The 21,878-nt window shown below is 41.0% G+C and overlaps 1 protein-coding gene across 2 annotated transcripts in view; it reads left to right on the forward strand.

The window, feature by feature from the left end:
- trit1 (tRNA isopentenyltransferase 1) overlaps window positions 1-21,377 on the forward strand; it is a 46,203-nt gene extending 24,826 nt beyond the window's left edge. The window contains exons 7-11 of one of the 2 annotated variants that reach the window (XM_036566359.1): window positions 5,344-5,456; window positions 7,570-7,647; window positions 18,467-18,576; window positions 18,908-19,025; window positions 20,772-21,377. In XM_036566359.1, the coding sequence (XP_036422252.1) occupies window positions 5,344-5,456; window positions 7,570-7,647; window positions 18,467-18,576; window positions 18,908-19,025; window positions 20,772-20,974 (622 nt within the window). In that variant the 3' untranslated portion in view covers window positions 20,975-21,377. The remainder of the gene's footprint in view (window positions 1-5,343; window positions 5,457-7,569; window positions 7,648-18,466; window positions 18,577-18,907; window positions 19,026-20,771) is intronic. The other variant, XM_036566360.1, reaches the window with a different exon arrangement.
- The last annotated feature ends 501 nt before the right edge of the window (window positions 21,378-21,878 follow it).

Consider the following 21,878-nt stretch of genomic DNA (forward strand, 5'->3'; position numbering starts at 1 on the left):
TCTAAAAATAGCCACAAAATTTCTTGACAGTCAAGGAAATGCATGAATGAGATATTTAACAGGCAGAACCTGTTTACTGAAGTTTGAGTGTTTAACGTGTTCTAGCCTGTCACTGGGACTCTGTGCTCTTCTAGTTTGCAGAGGGAGAAAGGATGTGAATGAGTGCTTAACATGCATTTCCTTATTTCCATGACGGGTTTGTGCTGTAGGTTCCTTTTACATAAACTGTAGCATTATAGAGTGTTGTACATATTCGGATATAGAAGATTTTCGTAAGTATTTCATGTTACTAGCTAGACCAAATGCAGGAGTTCTTGAGGAGCTGGGAAAAACTGACAGATTTCCTACAAAAAACAAATGAAATATGTCCATACAACGAAAAGCCTTTTTTCAGTTGGTTTCAAATATAGTGGGAATCCACTAGGCCTTCCAATTACACCACTCTGTGGCGTATATTGGTGGTTTATTAATAAAGGTACATAAAGTGTCTGGAACTTGACTCTGGTATTGGGGTCAGAGTGCACGGAGGAGCAGAGGGATCATGTTCTCATTCACATTAACTTACATTCAGAAGAAGCTGGAGGCTCAATCAGGCAGAAAGGCTTTGAGTCACTGTGGCATAATGAGAAATATTTTAATCTATATTGGGCTTAATTCTCTTGTACAATACAACTTTTATTAAGGCTTGATCACTGAAGCTCTCTGTAAAGCTTTGAACTTTGAACAAGGAAGACGAATGTCATGAAGACAAAAATCTGACAAACTATGTCCAAATAATCAGTGAATCATTTTTCGAGGAACACTGAACAACTGCATGTTTTTATTAAAAAGAGGTTTACACAGGATTCCCAAGTGGTGTACGCTGTACTGTCGAGTGTGCAAGATGAAATCCCAGCGATGCTGCGAGTCCCACAGAGCAATAATCAGCTCTGTTTAATTGATTGTAGTAATGCAGCATGAAACGGTATGCAAGAAGTTACTGTCGTTTTTTTTTTTTGTTGAACTGCTCCATTGTGTCTGTTCCACCTTATCAAAATCTGGTAAAATGAAACTTGATGTTTTTTATGTATCGTGTATTAGGATGTTATGTTTTTGCCATATTTCCCAGCTCTAGTTGAGGTTGATGAGTTGAAATCCGGTATTGATTACTGACCAGTGCCCAGGGGCCTCTGACTTCGAGTGTTTAGGGGGCCTCACACCACAAAGCTCGAGGCAGCTTAAAAGGGCTGGGCCAGTCCACTGCAAATGCATAAATTAGCCTTTGCATATATGATGACTAAATAAATTAATGCCTCTCAGCCCATGCCTTTCCACCATATTAAAAAAAAAACTAAAAGCCACATAATTCCAAAAATGTGCTGGAAATAATAGACTATTACACTTTAATTGCTCATTTTATAATTTTTACAATATTTTTTTTCCAATAGCATTCAAAGCAGACACCAACGAAAACAAGCTGTTTTTAAAGTTCTTTTTGAGGTCTACTTATTTTTGTGTTGTTGTCTTGAGTGTGAGGGCGGGTTGTGCCACGGGGCCTCATGAGACCATGATGCCTTGTTGAAAGTGATCACTGAGGACACTGTACAGGGTGTAGTAGTCTGTGATCTCAACAGCCTGAAATTTGGTAGTTGTACATTCTCTCTGAGAGTGAAGCAAGAGGTCCCATTATTCATTATAAAAGAAGTATTACTTTTGCTTTAAAGTGAATATTATGTTCACTTTAAAAGAAATATTTTTAAAAAAAATTCTAATTGTAAGCATATTTTAGAAGTCCAGGGAAAAGCTATGATGATATTTTTATGCAAAGTGTTAGTGCACTGTGTGTGCTGTTAGGCAGAGGGTGTGGTCGGGGAGAGAATCAGTGATGTGGATGCATGAATGACTGAATCACAGATATGCTGTTTGGTGAGCGAGTACACTTTCCCTTTTGTGTTGGAAATGTTTTTTTAACGGAGTGCAGGAGTCTGGTCACTGTTATAGAGTCTGTATAGAGAGGGCTTATCAATATCACCAGGAAGTGTTAGATAGGGTCTTGGAAGGAAAAAAGGAATGAATGTGAAGCAGTTTTGTAACAAAAATTTGTTACAATACTACACATGCATTGTGTGATAAGCTGTTATTAGCTGAGTATTTCCTCCTGTAAGCTAGTGGAGTTTTTTCAGTAGGTTGAGCATGACTTTTACTTACTCGTCCTAAGTGAAGTGCTTCAGTAATAATAGGGCATAGTAAAGCTTAGTAGTTTTCAAAGATGAAATATCATTATCAGTAATGGAAAGTTAAAAAAAATGGTAAGCAAAGGGTTGCCGTCTCTAAATATAGCAAAATGACTATTATCAGGGATGTACATGACACATTGTTGTGACATAGAATTGCACTGAAATTTATGACATTTTAGCAGGCAGCTAATATTGTGCCTTGGGTTAAGTGAAATCTCTATGTATGGAGATATTTCAAACAGAAGCAATGTTTGTATAGTGTTGTACACATCTACAGTTATCATTTGTAGGTAATATGCAGGGATGCACCGATGTATCATTTCTACTTCCGATACCGATTCTGATAGCTGAACTCAGGATACCGTCTGACATTGAGTACTGATCTGATATGTTTTGCTTTTTCAATGTAATATCTGCTTGCCTCATAGTTTGCTAATACAGTTGAAGAGTTAATTCCCAAACATGTTATATATTTTAAGAAATTTTGGTAATTAAGAAATTTTAAAGTGAGTCACACTTGATATTTTCTAATGCTGTGGTGGGGCATCTTTGACAGGTTGCAGGTTGGGCGCCTTCAGATGATAAGCTGTCACATTTATTTAGTTTTAAATGTTTTGCAGTACTGTAAGTGAATACACTGTGACGAATGGATGGTTTTCACTGGCCACTAATCTACACACTACATCTCCGCTTAAACACAATAGTGAGTAGAGCAGCAGTGTACACTTGCCTCATGTGAGTCAAGCACAAAATGCTTGTCATCTGAAAACGCTGTTAGTAAGGTGGATTCTCATGGGGCAACAGGAGTGTATGAAGTATGTGGACCCTCTAGCTCTATTCTTGGCATGACGCTGAGCCTTAGATCTAGATCTTGAAAAATGGCCATATAAAACAGTTATTATACTTAATGACCAAGAGGGCACTTGTACAGACTAAGGGCAAAAGGGCAAGCCCCCACTGAGATCTACCCGATACCCAATATGTTCAATAAGGTCAGTATTGGTGCTGCTACTGATCCAGTGCATCAGATCAGTGCATTGCTAGTCTATAGTGTATTTGCATATATTAAAAACACAAAATCACTAAACCAACTGTGAACCACCTCTTATGCTGGCTGCACACACTAAATGAACATTACAAATATATTATGCGAAAAATGATATAGATAAAAAGTGAAATGTAATTCTTTATTCGTAAAAGTATAATTATTTTCTCACTGGTAGAATGATATTCAAACACTTTTCCTGATTGCAGATACAGTTAAAATGTCAATTCCCTGCTCTGCATATCCCTCTTCTAGCAGAGAACTTAAAGTAATGTGGTCTATTAGACAATTAATTATTGATATTGTAGTGTGCTGTTGCTTGCTGGTTGTGCAGTGATATTGGATGATTGGCTGCACTGCGGAATATGTGTGTGTGTGTGTGTGTGTGTGTGTGTGTGCGTTCTGCGGGTGGATGTTGATGACACAGCGCTGTCTGGGGTCCGGGGATGGGTGGGGTTGCGGAGAATTGATGCGCTGGTGGCTAGCTGCCCGGAGTTCTGTCGCGACAGTCAAAGCCCCGCCCCCACCTGACCTTCCCTGCCCCCCAATCAGCTACTGTCTTCACTCAGGCTAAGGGCAGCAGAGGCTGACCATCCCCTGGCTGCGCAAACTGGCTATCCAAGCACTTTTCTCCCTCTCCACTTTCACTAGCATGCTCTCCCCCACTTTCTCCGGCGCTCGTCCCTCCTTTTTGCCTTTGTCTGCCTCTTTTCCGCCGGGCGTCTCGCCTTTCACATGGTGCCGTCACAAAGCAGGAAGGTCAAACCTTCCTCTGCTCTCCCGTCTTGCGCTCTGTGTCACACACACATGGACGCACACACTCTGGTCTTTCTCTGTGGACAGCCACCACTGATATACTGATTATGATGCTTTCCAATCTCAGCGTAGGTGAGAAGACATCAAAATGAAATACTAGAGGAGCACGATATATTATTCACAGATAAATGGGGCTGTTTTTATTATCAGTCCAGTATTGGAATTATAGCTCATAATTTATTTAGTTTATTCTTGCACATGCACTGATGCACATATAGCACAGTTTTGTGCTGATAATTGCTATTATTGAATATTGTTCTTCCTTATGTAACCATTCCCATTGCACAAGCATTGTAATCTATTGCTAGTTCAAAAATGTATGCAATAGAAAAGACTGCACTTAATTATAGGCTGTACAAGCAGAGCATCACTGATTAATTGACTATACACATACATACTTTGATCGTCACTCAAAAAAAGAATATTATTGTGCAGATTGTAAGTCTTGCTAAGAATGCTGGAATACTTTTAAATAAACCAAAAAATCCAGTACATGAGATTCGCTATTCGATAGAGAGTGAAATGGATTCTTGTCCAGAAGAAGGGTACCAATGTGCCAGTTTGGTAATATTTTGAAAACCACTGGCTGTTAACAGTGTTATGCTGAACGTGCAGAATATAGTTACCGTTTATGAGCGAATAAGTAATAATTGAATGCAGTAATAATTGAAGCTAGACCGGTTTGTAATTATATGGTAATTATGTAACCATCTAGGATCGCCATAGAAAAGCACTGCCAATAGAACAGGACATTCTGGAGCAGGTGCACATGAGCCTTAGTTCACTATAGCCAATGCCGAGTGTTGGCTAGAGTTTGATTGCCCTCAGTAGTGGGCTAGGTAGCAGTGGGATTATGTGCTTTGGAGAGATGGAGAACCATCACATACCTTTGGGCTAAGTTAGGGTGGCATTTGTGATCCTGAACTAATCATTACTGTCGTTTCAGATGTGTGCAAAGGCAACATGAAGCTGATGTAGGTTTTGCAATTCTTATTGATTATCGTTACTGAAATCAAGTCATTTTCATTTCCAAAAAGAAGTAGACGTATGGAAACCATACTCCTTTTTTCTGAAACGAGATCCACAGATCAGACGTGGCGATAACCTAACAAATTCAAGCCATACACATATTTACACAAAGCAAGTATTTAATGACTGTCTAGATTTGACATGTACTGAAGGCTATGCAGTCTCTTTATTTAGCAGACTTGGTTTAAGTTCAGCATGTTGTCTTTTTAAAAAGCAGTGTCATGTTCTGTGTTTCAGTCAGGACTACCAGCATGGCATCTTCCAGTCTATTGGGTTTAAAGAGTTCCATGAGTACCTCACTGCTGGAGCAGACATCAGCCAGGAAGAAAGAGAGGAGCTAAAAATGAAAGGTGAGGCCCCATCTGCCACCAAGCGTGACTCTAAAACAGTTAGATCGTTTTGTTCAGAACCCATTTTGCAGGGTCCCATTGAGTCTTGTGGAGAGAAATCAATGAATTTCAGAGTTTGACCTAAGAAAGTGTGAAGGATCAGAATGTTCCTGAAGTTTCTTGCGAACACTTAAGAGAGGCTTCTCATTCTCAAGCGGCTGGCTTTCTCTGTAATATTTCTTTTGTCAGAGCTGTCTGACCTCAGAGATGGATTTTGGTGGATATTTGCGTCAAAGGCGGTTCTTTATGTCTCTTCAGTCACGGTCTCAGTGTACTGGCCTTTTTGCGCTGTGCATAAGAAATGGTATATAGTCAGAGGGAATAAAATGGAGAGCACTTAAAGGAAAACAAAACCTTCTCACTGAACTTAAAAGAGAAAATGGTTGATTTATAAAAGATCAGAATTAGAATGTGGCTAAATGGCCCTTTTGCGTGTCTGAGATATGTATGGTTTGCAGATGCTCTGCTGCTGTACACCTGTAATGCAGTCTAAACAGTATTGCTGTAGTGCGGTAGTGCTGTAATGCTATAGAGCAGTAGTGCTGTTCTCCACAACTGCTGTAATGCTGTACTGCTTTAGAATATACAATTAATACACAAGACAATAAACTCACAGGACAGTAAATACACACCACTAACTAGACACGACAACAAAACAACACATCAACAAACTGAGTGTAAAATATCTAAACCAAGACTTGTTGCAGCCCCAGTGCATCTTGGATAGAGTTTCAGACTTTGACCGAAGAAAGTGTGAAGGATCGGATTGTTCTTGAAGTTTCTTGCAAACGCTTATCAAACTTTCCTCATTCTCAGGCGGCTGACTTTCTCTGTAATATTTCTTTTGTCAGAGCTGTCTGACCCCAGAGATGGATTTTGGTAAATATTTGTCTCAAAGCTGGTTCTTTGTGCCTGTTCTTCTGTAGTGCATTAATGCTGTACTTATGTACTGCTGCAGTTCTGTACTGCTGTAATGTTGTAATGCAGTAGTGTTGTATTTAAGGCTGTCAAATGATTCAAATAATCATTCAATTAATTGCTTGACTTTGTGAGAATCTTTCAATTTCAAAAGCAGTGCATTTCCTTAAAGTCATGTGAATGGACAAAAGAAGCCTCATCAGAATGTATTTATTAGTATCAGTAACAATTCAATCAATTATTGCCATCAGGGTTCATGTGAGCCTGGACATGAAAATAAGGTAAAGACAGTTTCCATCTGAGGTTGTAATAAAAATGTCTCGGGCCACCAGTAAGAAATTTTGGGCCTAATGTGGGTGGAAAGGTTTATTATTTGGGATGGTTTCTAAACCAATTCATCGCCCTGTTAAAGCAGAATTCAAGGAAGGGCGCAATGTCAAAGTGTTTTTTGAGGTGGGTTTTAGAGGGGACATACCGCTGCTTGGTGCCACAGTTCAGCACCAAAAGTTTAACAAGTTGTCCCGGATGTATATTCTCATTACAAGATCGTGTCTGGACCCGCAACATTACCGTGACTGCGTTTTGTTTTGGGGCAGTTTTTCCACTTTGCTGTTGTTTTTATTAGTTTGCTGCTTGTTGATTTATCCACAGCTCTCCCACAGCCTGGTGTGGTCTGCTGTAGGCGTCCTCCAGTGCTAAGTTTAGTGATATTACCGCATCAACAGGTTCTGTCATTCAGTGACGAACAAGTTAACAGCATAGCTGTAGGCGTTAATGCTGTAATTAATAAATAAATAAATAAATAAATACATTTTGGCTTTAATAATTTACCATTTTATGACACCACTAGTTGTAATACTGTAGTTGCCCCCCCCAGTCAGGGATCACAAATGAGGACACAGCCTAGTCTGATTCTATTGATCTGCCATTGGAATCAACTATGTTTATTTTGTAAGCCACTGAAGCTTGAGGCTTTATTTTGGATCTGTACACATGCTCATGCATCCTACCCCTTTCCAAATCTATTGAAGGAGATAATGCAGGGAGATGGGGAGAAAAAAGGTCTTTTGGTGTTCTTGGGGGAAAACTGACAGTCCCATTTGTCTGCTACAAAAAGATGTGGACTTAAGTTTGTCACTGTCTCTGTCTTTCACAGGTGTTGAAGCCCTTAAGCAAGCAGTGCGGCGTTATGCTCGGAAACAGAACAAGTGGGTCCGCAACCGATTCCTCAAGAGTAAGAGTGCAGCACTTTCACCCTTTTACCAAAGAAAACGTTTGCATTTTAGCAGAGTAGAGCAGAGTGAGCTCCTGAGTTATAGTGTGAGCGTGGCTCTGCTTTTCTTCTGTGCTGTCCTCCTTTGCTCTTTTCGCTATTTTAGTGCTTAATGTCATGTATGAGTGACTGAAAGCGAGGGAGAGGTTTATTACTGCTGCCCAAGGTGCCGTAACACACAGTAGATCCTGTCCTTCTGGAGTATGCTGCAAACATCAGGGGAAGCTGTGGCTAGAAGTCTTTTTCTCTGTATATCTCTCTCTGCCTCAGAAGCTGCTCTGTTGAGCACATCAATGCACAGCACATGCAGATTTCAGATGGCTGAAGGCTCTTGATGTGTCCATAGTACACACTGGTGTCATGCATGTGTCTGTGTATCTAGTGTCTTTTCGTCCACTCTCGGCATGGTTTAATGGCCAGGCAATCACAGCCGCCTTTAACGAGATGGGATTCGCACAGACCATTAAACACACAAACAAGGCAGCAGCCGCAGCCTGCATGGGTCTCCTGCTCTGACTGCCTTGGGCTGCTGGCCTCCCAGTACACACTGCTGGCCGACTAAAGGAGGAAGCCAACTGTAAAGAAGGGATAGAGGCACACATGGCCATTCTGGATGATCTGTGCTGTTCTTTCACGAATGGTACATTAGCAAGTGCCTCTTTGACCTCTTTGACTTTTTGAAGTATCTTTAATACAAATTAGCATGTTTTGTTTTTAGGTTTGTAGTAGATTAACCTATTAGTGCTCATGAGCAGTTGAATTAAAAAATATGCACCAGCTACTCAACCCAAGCTAATGAATTATAGTAGAAACATGTTTAGTGTGTGTGCATTGTTAACTTTGCTGGTCCTTCCATGTACATAAAGCAGACATATTTTTGAATTAAATATAGGTTACTGTGCTCTTAAGTGACTCTGAAGAGTATAAAACAAATAACACCTAAATCCAGTTTAATATGTGTTTTGACCTTTTTATATTTTTATGTAATTTCCCAGGTATTGATTTTATATGCTAATCACCACTGCTCTCATTGGCTGTCTAAGTAAAAGGGGCAGGATAAGGGGTGTGGTCACAGTGCTGTGTTGGGGAGCTCAATATGTGCCGTGGAGCACAATATAAAGACACCAAGTATGTTTAGAGCCAGATACAGTAATTAATTCATGGACATGTGCTAGTCAAGCATGTCATTACATTGCAGTTTTTAATGTAGAAAACGTGTAAGTTGCTTTGTAAGTAGCTTTCGTTTACCCATTTTGCCATCACTAAGATAATGCTAATTTCTGCTAACCTGATAATGGGGGTTTCAGTGTTATGTTAGCATCATACTTCTGATGTTATAGTTTGGGTGTTGGCTCCTCCAGTAAAATTTAAATTCATAGACTTTTTCAGAATATTTATGGAACCTGTTAGCTTATATTCCAGACTTACTCTAGTGAGCATAGAATATGGGCCAGTTAGCACACAGAAAGCCTCTTAAGCTCAACGGAAAAGAGCGTGCTGAATCAGTCACTAACACAGAAATGTAATGTTTGTGATAAGTGATAATACATCACTGTTTTAGGTATCAGAGAAGTCTATGTGAAACTGCAGAGTAGGCGTGGTCATTTAGTGGGGCAGGACATTTGCTCAGTGGGACGCAGCATCGAGCAGCAATCCTAACAGCTTGTGGAATCAGAGCAATTTGCTGAAATGGCAAAGATTTTAGGATACAGTAACCAGTAACATGCATGTGAAATACAGTTTTGTTTGTCTCCTTTAATGGGGAAGTAACAGTAAAACTCTTACAGTAAAACTTTACAGCACAGATAAAGAGAAAAAAAATAAAGTCCGGAGACAAAAAAGTGTGTCATGAAGACAAACACCAGGCAGCCTTTGGTCGTCCGTAACTGGATATGCTTGAGGCTTATTTTCTTTCTGAACTTGAGTTCTGCCCTCATGCATTTCCTCCTCCCTCCTTCAACCCCTCCTACCATCCATCTATCCATCTATCCATCCTTTCCACACTCTTCCTGTAATGGCCCACCATCCTGTGGGACCCTCTTTGATCCTTTTCCCATTCTGCTCATTGACTGGATGTCAACCCTTCCTCCTCCCACGCCACCACCGCATCTCCTTGCTATTTTGCCACAACAGCCGAGAGTGTCTCGGATTTCCTGTGCTAGTCATTTATCTCCCAAGCCAACCACCCCCCTCCACCAAGCCGCCATTGTTTCCCCAGAGTCGCCTGCAGGCTCTGCCCGCTGTGCTCTGAGGCCAGAGTGTTGGAGACGGCCCTCTGTCCACTCCCTCTTGGCCTATTAGCAATCCAGTTAGAGCTAAAAGGATGGAGTGGAAACAGTGGCTAAACCTGATTAAGTGTTTGTCTGTCTCCAGCCATATGGCCCCACACCCTGCTGCCCTTAGGCCTGCCATAAGGCTTTTTTTGGGTTGGTGTGGAAGGCTGCTTCAGAGGTGAGAACGTACTGACAAATAGTAATACATGCTTTTTGAATGTATGGAGACGTGTATGATGGCCTTTTTGATGTAAATCCATTACTCTGATTCTCAGCAATTACGATTCTTTAGGAAATGATTCAGTTCATGATGAAATCTTAACTCAATTGAGTTACCACCCTCTGAAATATTGCATTTGAGTTGCAGTAGGTTTGTTTGGGTGATGCTTGACACACTTTCAAGACTCTTGTGTCACAGTAGCCACCTTTTGGGGCCGAAAGAAGGACCGGCCCCACACATTAGCCCGACAAATCCCCGTTAATTATAATTACATCACAGAGTTCTTTATCACTAATATTCCCTGGTTCTCTGTGCCTGCATCAGCACCTCCATCAGCAGCTCAGTGAGCTGTGTTTAAGCCTTTAGTCTCTTACACCACCTCTCAGTGCTGACCCACTACCCTACTCCATACATGATCAGCTGACCACTTGCCCTCCTGCCATTAGAACTGCACTACTGTTGTCCTCAGTAGACCTCTTCCTTTTCCTTACATTGCCTTTATTGGGCTCCTGACCTGCTTTTGGTCACAGTTAAGCCCTCCCACCCCAGGGCCTCATGGGGCCCTCAGCTGACCGCTCTAATCTGGTCAGCATTAGCCGGCTGCCTGGAATTTGCCTATGTGGCGGGAGTCGGGAGCATGAAGGCCTGGAGGGATTTAGTACCACCTGGGGTGCTAAGGTTATATCCTAAGTGTTTGGAACATTGTCCTCCATACTGGTGGTGGGCAGCGCTGGCAGGGGGAGATATTGAAGTCATTACTGGGAAGGAGAAAACTGAATTCATTCTTTCTTGCTTTCTTGCTTTCTTTCTTGCTTTCTTTCTTGCTTTCTATCTTTCTTGCTTTCTTTCTTTCTTTCTTTCTCTCTCTCTCTCTCTCTCTCTCTCTCTCTCTCTCTCTCTCTCTCTCTCTCTCTCTCTCTCTCTCTCTTTCTTTCTGTCTTTGTTTCTCTCTTTCTTTTTTTTCTGGACTTCCAGAAGTTTATGTAAATTGTATTAATTTTATTTTTGCTTGATATTAACCTATTATAAAATACACAAAGATACTGTACTGGTACACTGATGCTGTTAGGCTAAAAATATAGTGGTATATAAACGGAACGTATCAGCTCACAGAGGCGGATAACATGCTTTATTGTTAAATCTTTTGCTCTGAATGAACTAATGAGCTAACACACTAGATCTGTAGTAGTAGACGGTGATGACTCATCATCCGTCACACACAGTTTTTCTCTTCAATGGATGATGTTCCAATGTGTTTGCTGTGGAAATATTGAAAACAAAGAAATATCTTTGAATTGTTTTTGGTTCTAGGCTGTCTTGCGTCATCTAGATTAGTTATCCTGGTCTCTGCCTTCTCAATCACATCCTTAACATTGTTTCCTTGGCGACACACTCACATTAAGGCACTCATGCTTTGTAATGGCAAAGTATAATATACTTACTTAAACTTGAATATGACCAAAGCTGTCATATTTTACAGCACTCTTAAAACTTGGTGGCGTTTCACTAAATTGTTGTGAAGCATTGTTACGAAAACCTGAAAAATGGTTTCGGGAATGGAATACTGGTAACTGGATTGGTTAACCACGCGCTTGAACACACATGCACTTCCCTACAGTTCAAGCTTTTGTTACGTTGCATCAGTCAAATTCAGGGAGAAAATACGCAGATCAACAGTTAATTTAAAGGCAAGTTCTATGTTTTAAAAGGACTGTAAGCTTCCCTTTTTTCCCTGTATTTGACAGTAAGACCTGCATTTGATAAAAAAAAAAAATCTTTTAGCTTTTTTGGGCTGATATGTTAATAATGATGCCAACATGTGCTACATTAAGCCTGTAACGAGACTCCAAGTTTTTTTTTCTTCACTGGTAAACTGAGTTTCTATTCATTAACCAATCAGTTGCTGCTGTTGTAGCAAAACCTTTTTCTCCATTTTAGAAATTTTTATTTAACTTGAAAATACCAGCTGTCCTGTTAGGCTCTGTTAGGCTGTGTTAGGTTCTGTTAGGCTTTGTTAGGTTTTCTTACGTTCTGTTAGGCTATGTTAGGTTATGTTACAATTTCATGATGAACTGACCAATAGAAATGGTTCAAAGTTCATTAAAATAAAAATCTTCTTACATTAACTAACATTGAAAGTTACAAATGTTTTTTCCTTCTCCTGTAAAGTTATTTTTTTGGAGAAATTTTGTTCCGACTGCGGTGATGTATTGCTTCCAGCCTTGAGGATTTGCATGTGTTTATGTGAATGTGTCCATAGGAAGCACAAGGACTCTGTGTTGGGTTCTAATAAGTGTGGATCAGTGTTTGATTGAAGGCAGGCTACTATTTGTCTGAGCACAAGGTTTCATTTCTTTGGCAAAGAATGGACAACTCATTTTCTGAATGGCCATTGTTGGCTGTGTATTGAACTGTACACTGACTGTTACTGAATTAGACAAGCCAGTGTTTTGAATGATGAGGCCTGGCCCAGACTAACCCCACAGTGGCTTGGAGGGGAAAACCACCCACAGAATGGTCTGTGTGTGTCTGTAATGGAGAGGAACGTGCAGGCGCTGCAGCTCACACGTTACAGGAGTTAATTGACTTATTGTGGACATTGGTGCTTACTCTGCTGTCCAACTGTGAGTTTCTTTGTGCAGTGTTTGTGTGAGCGTGTGTCTGTGGGGAGGCAGTGGTGGGTTCTGTGCTGATGAAGCATAAGGCAGCAGTTTCAGGCTGCTGTGGGGAGATTGTGTGAGCATTAAGTAACAGCTCCTCTCCTTTTGTCAGAGGGAGGGGAAACTTGAGCAGGATGTGTAACAGGTGCGACACCGAAAAGTGTCCCCTTACACGCCGAACACCTACTTCTCTCTCTGTCTTTCTCTAGAGGATATTACACAGGCTATCCCAAACAGAACACATCTGGTCAGTGTTTAAGGCTGTCAGCTGTCAACTTACATGTGCATGTGTGTACACACATGCTATTGACCAAACGGGATAACTTGCATTCAGTACGGCTGTTTGATGAAGGTGATGTGTGTCCCAGATCGCTCTATAGAGCAAAGCCATCTCTTTGCTAGGGCCCAATCAACATAAAAATGTTGTCACAATAATAGTAACTATATAAATATAACAGACTCTAATAATTTCAGGAAAACATGTAAATATGTCCACTTTCAAAATCATTAACCTTCAGCAAAACTGTTCAGTATTTTGGATATATCAGGTCAATCAAATGACTCCAGCCTACATGTTAAAGGATAATATTGAACTTGCCCTTTAAATTCCGTCTAACTAAAGCTAATGTCACTTGCTTGTTTGAGAGATGGCCTCATCCTTTATACAGGCAAGACTTCAGCAGTCTTGAATCTGATTAGAATCAAAAAGTCATTGCCTTTTTCAATCAGATCCACTGTAGTCAATTCTGTAAATTTTTCTCTCATCAAATGTTCTTGAGGAGCTTAAGCAGGCTGTTTATCTCTCGCATCAGCATGTGTTTTTGATGATCAGATCACATTCAGATTTCGCCTGACTGCATTAAAAGCCAGGTGTAAAGACATTTGGATTACGATCGGATCACTCAGACCAGATTCGGAATGCTTTCTTTTCTATATCCGCTTACAGTACCATTAGCAAAAGTGCACCTGCCGAGTGGTGACTAGCAGGTGAGAAGATAAACAAGGAAACATGAAATGGAGTTATCCTGAAAATGACATTCTTGACTCATGAAAGTGTGCAGTCTGAGCCAAACCTGACGATTTTTATCATAATAGTGGTGAAAAAGGAAATAGAGGTACAAGGGAAACAGTGTATGTGTTGTTGTTTTTACACAGGAAAGTATATTAGTGCAAGGTGTAAACAAGCTTAATGTGACTGATATCAAGACTAGTTTTACTGCGTTTTCATGCACATTCTGATTTTTTCTACAACATTTAAAGAGGTATCATCCATGCTTATGGTTACCTGATTTCATTGGCCAACAATCATTTATCCCCCTGTGTACCCAGTCCGTCCGTCAGTCAGTCAGTCAGTCAGTCAGTCAGTCAGTCGTCTGTCAGTCCGTCAGTCCGTCCGTCCCTTTTGTTTTCTAAGCCAAGGCTGCAAAGTGCTTTACAGTAAAATAGTAAAACAAAAATGAAATAAAACAACACAATAACAAAGGACATTAAGACTACCTAGAACAAACTAAAGTAATAAAAAGATCATAAAAGATGAACATGACAAAATCACACAGTTAAGCATGCTACCTGTGATGGCAACTCATAAAAGCTAAACAATAACAATGGATTTTAAACTGTCTTTAGTCATGGAATTGGAGAGTCTAGTATCAAGGGGAAAACTGTACCAAAGTTTAGAGGCATGAGTGGCCAGTGCAAAGTCCTTCTCTCATGCTCTCTCTTTAGATAAACACACATGCTCTATACTCTCACACACTCACAGGAGAATGAAGACTTATAGTAATGAGGGTCAAAGTCCTACAGCTGTAGCTGTGAGCTGGCGACAGGTGCGCTGTGCTGAAATGTTGAAAAATCCGCAGCCCCCTTCTTCCCCTCTCGCAGTCGCTCTTATCACAGAAGTGGCAGCAGGTGTGATGCCACAGTTTGCTCTCTGATGGCCCTTTCTGTTGTCAGGCTGTAAACTCTGGCAGCGCACACATCCAGCTCTGTTCCCTGCAGCAGCACTGGACGCTGCTGTAGCCCTTGTGGAGTGGCACCACCCTATTGAGGTCGTTACTCGAGAGCTCTGTGGTCAGAAAGCCTTGTTCTTTTCCTTTTTCTCTCCTTTCCTTTCCATTCACGTCCTGCTGGATTATTTTACTTAGATTTCACTGAGATTTGAAGTTAAAAGAGGGGAGGAACCCCCCGTCGAGCATCTGCCATCCCGCAGGCAAGCCGCACTGCCCCTCTGCCCTGACCCTTTTAGCTCACAGAACCATAGAGAGGAGAAGTTAAAAGAAATGTGAAGAAAAGAGAGACAGAGGCATGCTCCTCCGCTCCCCACATGGCTCAGGTAGGCCAGGTGCTCCAGCACAAGCCCACCTGCTGCCTCTCTTGTCTGAAGAGCATAAAAGAGGACAAAAAGAGCACAGGCTGAAAAGAGAAACCCAATCTTTGATTAAGAGCAGCGGCAGGCGAGAGGCAACGCGGGGCTCAGGAGGGCAAGGTGTGCTCTACACGAGCCAGGTGGGGTCGTGTGCGTGTGTGCGTGCGTGGGGTGGGGTGGGGTGGGAGAAAGGGAGAAAGGCCACAAGAGCCTGACCTCTGCTTATAGCCAGTTTCAGCTGTTTGGATACTTTTGCTGTTTGCTCTGTATGAAAGCTTAGCGTAGTGATGCTTCATTGTATTGAGCAGCTCAGGCAAATAAAGGGGAATCCCGCAGATTTTTCTGCATGTAAACAAAGCCATTCAGAGCGGTTTGATGTGAAATGTTCCACTCTAGAGAAACTTAGAGTGAGAATTGTTTACAGTGCTGGAGACTGCTACATGAAATCATTATGAATATGCTATCTGATGCCTGAGAGATTATTTTAAGTTTAGAGATAAAATTTTGGCCTAAAACTTATTTTTTTAAAGTCTATTCATGGTGGAGAGGTACACTTAGGCTGCTGTAAGGCAAAATAGTCCACAAAGAAAACCAACATTACACATAAAAAGCCAGAAAATACATGTAGGTTCACTGGTCATTTTGGATAGTAAATAAAATGGCTGTATTTGAGTTGTAGACATTGCAACCCCTGGTTTCAGTCACCACTACTGTAAAGAACAATGCACACACACTTTGAATTAGTGTTCTCGTTTCTGTGACTGTAATATGCAGAAATCTTGAAAAATCAGTGAAGTTCTAAACCCTCTAAACACTGACTTATACATTCTTTTAATGGTGTTTAGATTTTGCACAAGGAACCATTGTGGCTTTACTTCCGTAATATTGATGTTATCTGTATACACTCCAGTTGTAAACAAACTAGGTCCACCTGCTGCCTCTCTTGTCTGAAGAGCATGAAAGAGGACAAAAAGAGTGCAGGCTGAAAAGAGAAAGACAGTCTGTGATTCAGATCTGTGACCAGTGTAACACAGGGCAGAGTTTTTATGCGCTGAGATCTTTTGACGTTATTTATATTTTATATGAGGAAGCTTTTTTTTTAGGTAATATTGATATGTTATCTATATACACACCAAGACAAACAAATGACCAATAAAGAAGGTGAACTTTTTCCCAAGGCATGGACACACTGCCCTAGAAGGAGCATTTTTCTTTTTCATTTGCATATTTATTTCCATATAAATGTTTTTGTTATTCATATTTGCTGGTAATTATAATGCAGTGAAGTGGACTCTGCCTGCTGGGACACTCCCCATTCTGTTCAATAAGCAATGAAGCAGAAACTCCACAGCTTGAGGAATGTGTGAAGTCATCTCGTGCTCACTGAAGGGTGTTGGACTGTGGCGGCACTCTCTCCTGGTTGACACACCATGGGCCTGAGTCATTCAAGGGGTCAGTCTCTGGGGGTCCAACTGCCCCATTGCCTCTTCTGCCTTGGCTGACCATGATTGTCAGATTTGAGTATTGACTGAGAGTGATACGGATATGGACATGGACTGTTTTTTTTTAAAACAAAACTTCTCAAACTCTCTACTAGCCTGCAAGAGGAACTACATAGTTAACAATTTGACTTGTTCTAAACTGCAGCTTTTTCTATGTAGTTTGAGAAAAAGCATTATTATGCATTATTAACAGTGTAAATGTTTGGTAAAATTAGAATATTTAGGATTAATTGTAATTATAGCATAATACTTTACTTCGAATTGTCCTAATGTTAATGTAGTACATATTCCTTCTGTACATAAAGGGTACATATATCTACTGTTATCACATGACCTACATGACTTCACTTTTTTGACATTGAGTTGTGCTACACACAGTTGTGTATCAGTAATAAGTAACATTAAGTCTGTAGTTAAGTGTGTCACTTTACCAACAGTTATCTGCCTCTTTGAAAGGGGATTTCCTACACTGAAAAATAAAACAAAGACGTTGAATATATTTGAATAGGCAAACCGATCTTAAGGCTTGCTTTGAATGTGTCTGGGCCTCCACATGATAGCCTGTGGCCATAGGGAAGGCGAACTGAGCTGGAAAACTGAGACTCCTTGTGCTTTTATCACTTCTTTCAGGAAGTAATTAAGCTTTTTTGACCAAAGGAATTGCTGTAGTGCCACTTCACTGGCTGGACTGGCTTGCTTAGATAAAGCGAAAGGGCATTTGTCGTTACTCTTTAAGAGGGGATATAGGCGTTTGATTTTATCAGTAAGATTTTTCCACTGAGATCCGAGAAGGATTGGCCACCCACTTTGGTAGAGGTGGGTGAAGTGGGCACTCGTATTGTGTAGCACAGTGCAGGGTTGGATAAGCCCAGTGAGGCAGTGGGACAGCTTATGAGAGAGTTTTTGCTTCAGGCTGTTAGGAGCAGATCAACCTGTTATTAATTTCAATAATTGAGCCATTGTAACTAATAGGATTAACGCAGAAGTAATAAGAGATCCGTTTGGGCATGAAGGCTGTACAGACCTATATGATCTTTCTTTTCAAGATTTTTTAACTTCTCAGCCACTGCTTATCAAGAGTTAAGACTTCTTCAAAGTCTGTTTTTTTCCTCTTTAAAGCAAAGGTAGCCTGCAGTAGTAATCTTGCTTTTTAGTTTGTGCACCATATGATTTCAGCCTAGAGGCATGTGCAGTAGTAAAGGCATTTCACCTTCTGTCCAAGTCTGATAAGATGGAGCCTAAGCACAGAGCACACAGGAATAAATAGGTATTTGTTTCTTGCTGTCTGATTGTCTGATCTTGCTTTGTCAGGCCGTTTTCGACAGTCAATGTCTACATTGAGTTAAATGTTGTTGGCCCCTCTGTGGATGCCTCCATGCAGTTACCCCACCTGTTTCTGCTTGTATGTGTATGTGCTCTGCTTTGTGGCTCATTAGTGAGAGTGCAGGCTGCGGTAGAGCTGGGCTGGGCTGGGCTGGGTTAGGCTGAGGCTGCTGACTGTGCCAGAATGCTGAGAGAGAGATTATGGAGCTGTTGTGAGTCAGCAGGTTCAGTCTGCTCTCTGCCTGCTCCACTGTGCTGCGCATTGCACTGCCACAGCGCTGTCACTCTCATAGGGTTCCACTTCCGCCTTGTTTATAAGTGCATGAATAATGTGTAAGGCAGATTCCATAGAGTCACTCATATTTGTACATTCTGATTTGTTTTTTTTTTTCCTTATAGTTACTTAAAAGTTGCTTGTTTGTCTTATTTACTCTCAGGACCGGGTACCAATATCCCACCTGTCTATGGCCTGGATGTGACTGATGTGGCCCGCTGGGAGCCAATGGTCCTCAATCCTGCCCTAGACGTACTGGACTGCTTACGGAAGGTTTGATTTCTATTTCTGGCACATTTACCTCAAACGACCCATGACTTGGCTTGTGACGTTGTCTTCAGTTCACAGAGTTTGTTGTTGGTTTCCTGTCAGGCAGCTCAGTTTCTTGATATCATCTCTAGAGCAAATGTGGCGGAGCTAATGATGCCATTATTAGCGCAGGCTTTTAAAGCAGCACTCATGTCTGACCTCCTCCATCAGATTAATATCGTTGGTAAGCACTTACATCAGATGGGGTAGAAAGTGTCCGACACACACGCTAGTGGACAGCCTATTAGCTGGGACGATTGAACTCCATCACTCCTCTCTCTGTCAATCCGGGCAGGGAGAGCGGCCATCCGTCGAGCCGATGAGGATTGAAGGAGAGGGACCTAGTAACAAGCGGAGTCGCCACATGTGTGAACTGTGTGACAAAATAATTATCGGTGACCTGCAGTGGACAGGTGAGTTCTACTGCCTCAAAGGCAGTCTTCTACTGTCATAGCACATCCACTGATATACCCCTAATATTTCAGTACAGTTTCATGATACGATTCGTATTGCCAATTTTGCATCACAATGTAGTACATTTTTGATGAAGAATTAGAAAAGAAATGCTAACGTAACTTTGGCAATTATTTATTTAATTATTGGAAATTCCCAAAAGGTTTTTTTCCCCCTAAAAAGGGCAGCTGTGCTTGTTGAAGGGATTACTGGCACTGCTGTTTTCTTAGAAGACATAAAAAAAAAAAATGCTATAACTGAAGTTGCAAGATGTATATTACATGTGGCACATATGCTTTGTCTAACACTTGTGTGTTATGGCTCATAATAATAAAAGTAAACAAAAATATGTGCACTTTAAGGCTACATCTCAACGTTAAATGAACTGAGGTTTACAAGTTCACGTACAGTCAGATCTTGTGTTTTTACGTACAGTGTGACTCTTGCCTTTTGGCTGAAATGAGTGAGAGGGGATTTTCTAACGTGGCTCAATCACTCCAGCAAACTGCGGAATCCAGGACTCTCTACAACCGAAGCAGCTATTGGAAGCTATAAACATCCCTATCTGGGTTATTTGTTTTGCCCATTTAGAATGAGCACTATGTGGCTGCTTGAATCCCGTGTGGAGGAGTAGCTGCTGTGGTTCGTGTTTTCCCCCTTCACTCCCGTAACTGACTCATTTGGGTGATGTCTCCACAAATGAATAAGCATAGTTGAGGTATTAACATGGGTATTTAATACTCACTCAGTGTCGGCACACTGTCACAGTTCGGTCTACCATTCTTTGCCTATTATGATTGTACTCGCCTGGGAAACCACAGTGTTCACAAACAGGAGATGAACTTTGCTTGTTCCAGCTCTCTCCACTCACCGTTTTAAACAGCTTCGCTAATCAGCCATCCGAGATGAAGCTGAAGTTAGCTACTTATTCACCAGCTTCTTATTCAGATTTTCCTGAAGCACCGTTTAAGGTGGAACAGAAAATTCTAACAAGAATCAGCAAATAAGCAAATAAGAAGCTTCGTCCAAGGTAGGCCAAACAGTTCAGTTTTTTTTCTAGTCCCTAGAAAAAAGAGGGACAGCAATTCTTTTTACATTTATGGTTAAAATGTTCAGGAATATAGCGTGAAATCTAACTGTATAAATCTTTAATGAACAGTCACCATCTTCAGTCAAATCTTAGAACCGAAAAAAACAGCGGCAGCTATGCCACTGAAGCAGTCTCTGTAAAACTGCTAGAAGGTAAAATATACATTAAAATGTCTATTACGGGCTTTTAACTAAAACATGCTGTACTTTATACAAACTTGACATATGTGTTTAATCTTGAGTGGCCAAAAAATGCTCATGTGAATTGCCATCAACATGCTCCTTGAATGTCACAGGAGTGCTAGCAGAAATTGAAATCGTAGAGGTGGGTTCTCCTTGTTTTTTTTTTAAACCAGGTTTTGACATGGCTTGAACTGAAGGCCTAGCTCTAACAAGCGTATATGAAACACGAACGACTGTAGGTCCAGTCCACGTTGCCTCTAGATCAGCTCAGACGCATAAAACACTGTAGGTGCAAATATCAGCTCTTTTTTCCTCCTTTTCCATTTCAAATGAACAGTTTAACAAGATAATGTTTCATTGAAGAAACAGAGCCGGGTGGACGCCCATTTATAGGCATTTTTTCAGATAGTCATGACATGTATCTTCCCTTTCAGCTCATCTGAAGTCTAAAAACCACCAGTATCATGTCCGAAAGAGGAGGAAAGGTGAAGAGAGCTCGGTGCCACACCAGGATGATGCATCTGATCTCTCATCCATTCCCGAGTGTCTGAAACGGGCAAGTTCTGCTGCTGTAGATGAGGCCGGCTTGGAGCCAGACACAGAGAGGAATGAGGACACTGAAAGGCAAGGTCTCTGAGGTGCACCCTGCATCCATGTACTGTTTTAATGTGAAAATAAGTAAAGTTTTTATTTTATTTTGTCATGAAGTGACATGAGTGGCCTAAACCTGGATTACACTGCCTATTTGGAATAGGACGAAATCTGGATGATGTATGCAATCCTTTTAACCTTTTTGACTGGTCTCAGTCTCTTTGGAACATTTATTCTTTATATACAGATATGCAGAAACATTCATCTACGGCACCGTTTTTCTTTTGTGACTTTTCTGTCTCCTCAGTGTCGGTCAAACTGTTCTTGCAGGAAGTCTTGGCCACTCTGGGTAATGTCTGATTTTTTTCGGACAGTTTTTTAGAGTGTATAATATATTTTTGCTTATATGACAAGTTCTATAATTAAAGACTTTTATTTTTTAAGTGCTACATTTGCCTTTCCTGCCTGGTTTCATTTATCCATATCCTGAGTCACTTTACAGCAGTGTGTGGAATTTCTTTGAATTATGTGAGCAGATTGTGACTTTTGCAATAATGATTTGAAGTTTGATTCATTTTTACGAGCTGGTTGTTTTGAAGTGTTCGTTTTAATGAACGATTCAGCCAGTTCATTATTGCCAGTGTACAAACGTACACATAGAAAGAGCGTGTGCTGTGAAATCTAATCAAAAGCAGGCTGTCTTTATCTGGTCTGCATTATATTCTCTGTAACTGCGTTCCAAAGCCTAGGCTGCAGCTGAGGTAGTGTAAGTCCACAGTAGGACTGTCCTATGAACTGGTGAGAGATGGTGATGTTCTTATGTAGTACGATAAACTACATACACCGATTAGGCATAACATTATGACCACCTCCTTGTTTCTACACTCATTGTCTGTTTTATCAGCTCCACTTACTATATAGGTGCACTTTGTAGTTCTACAATAACAGAC

This window comes from Colossoma macropomum, unplaced genomic scaffold, assembly GCF_904425465.1.
Source record: "Colossoma macropomum unplaced genomic scaffold, Colossoma_macropomum, whole genome shotgun sequence".
Lineage (NCBI taxonomy): Eukaryota > Metazoa > Chordata > Actinopteri > Characiformes > Serrasalmidae > Colossoma > Colossoma macropomum.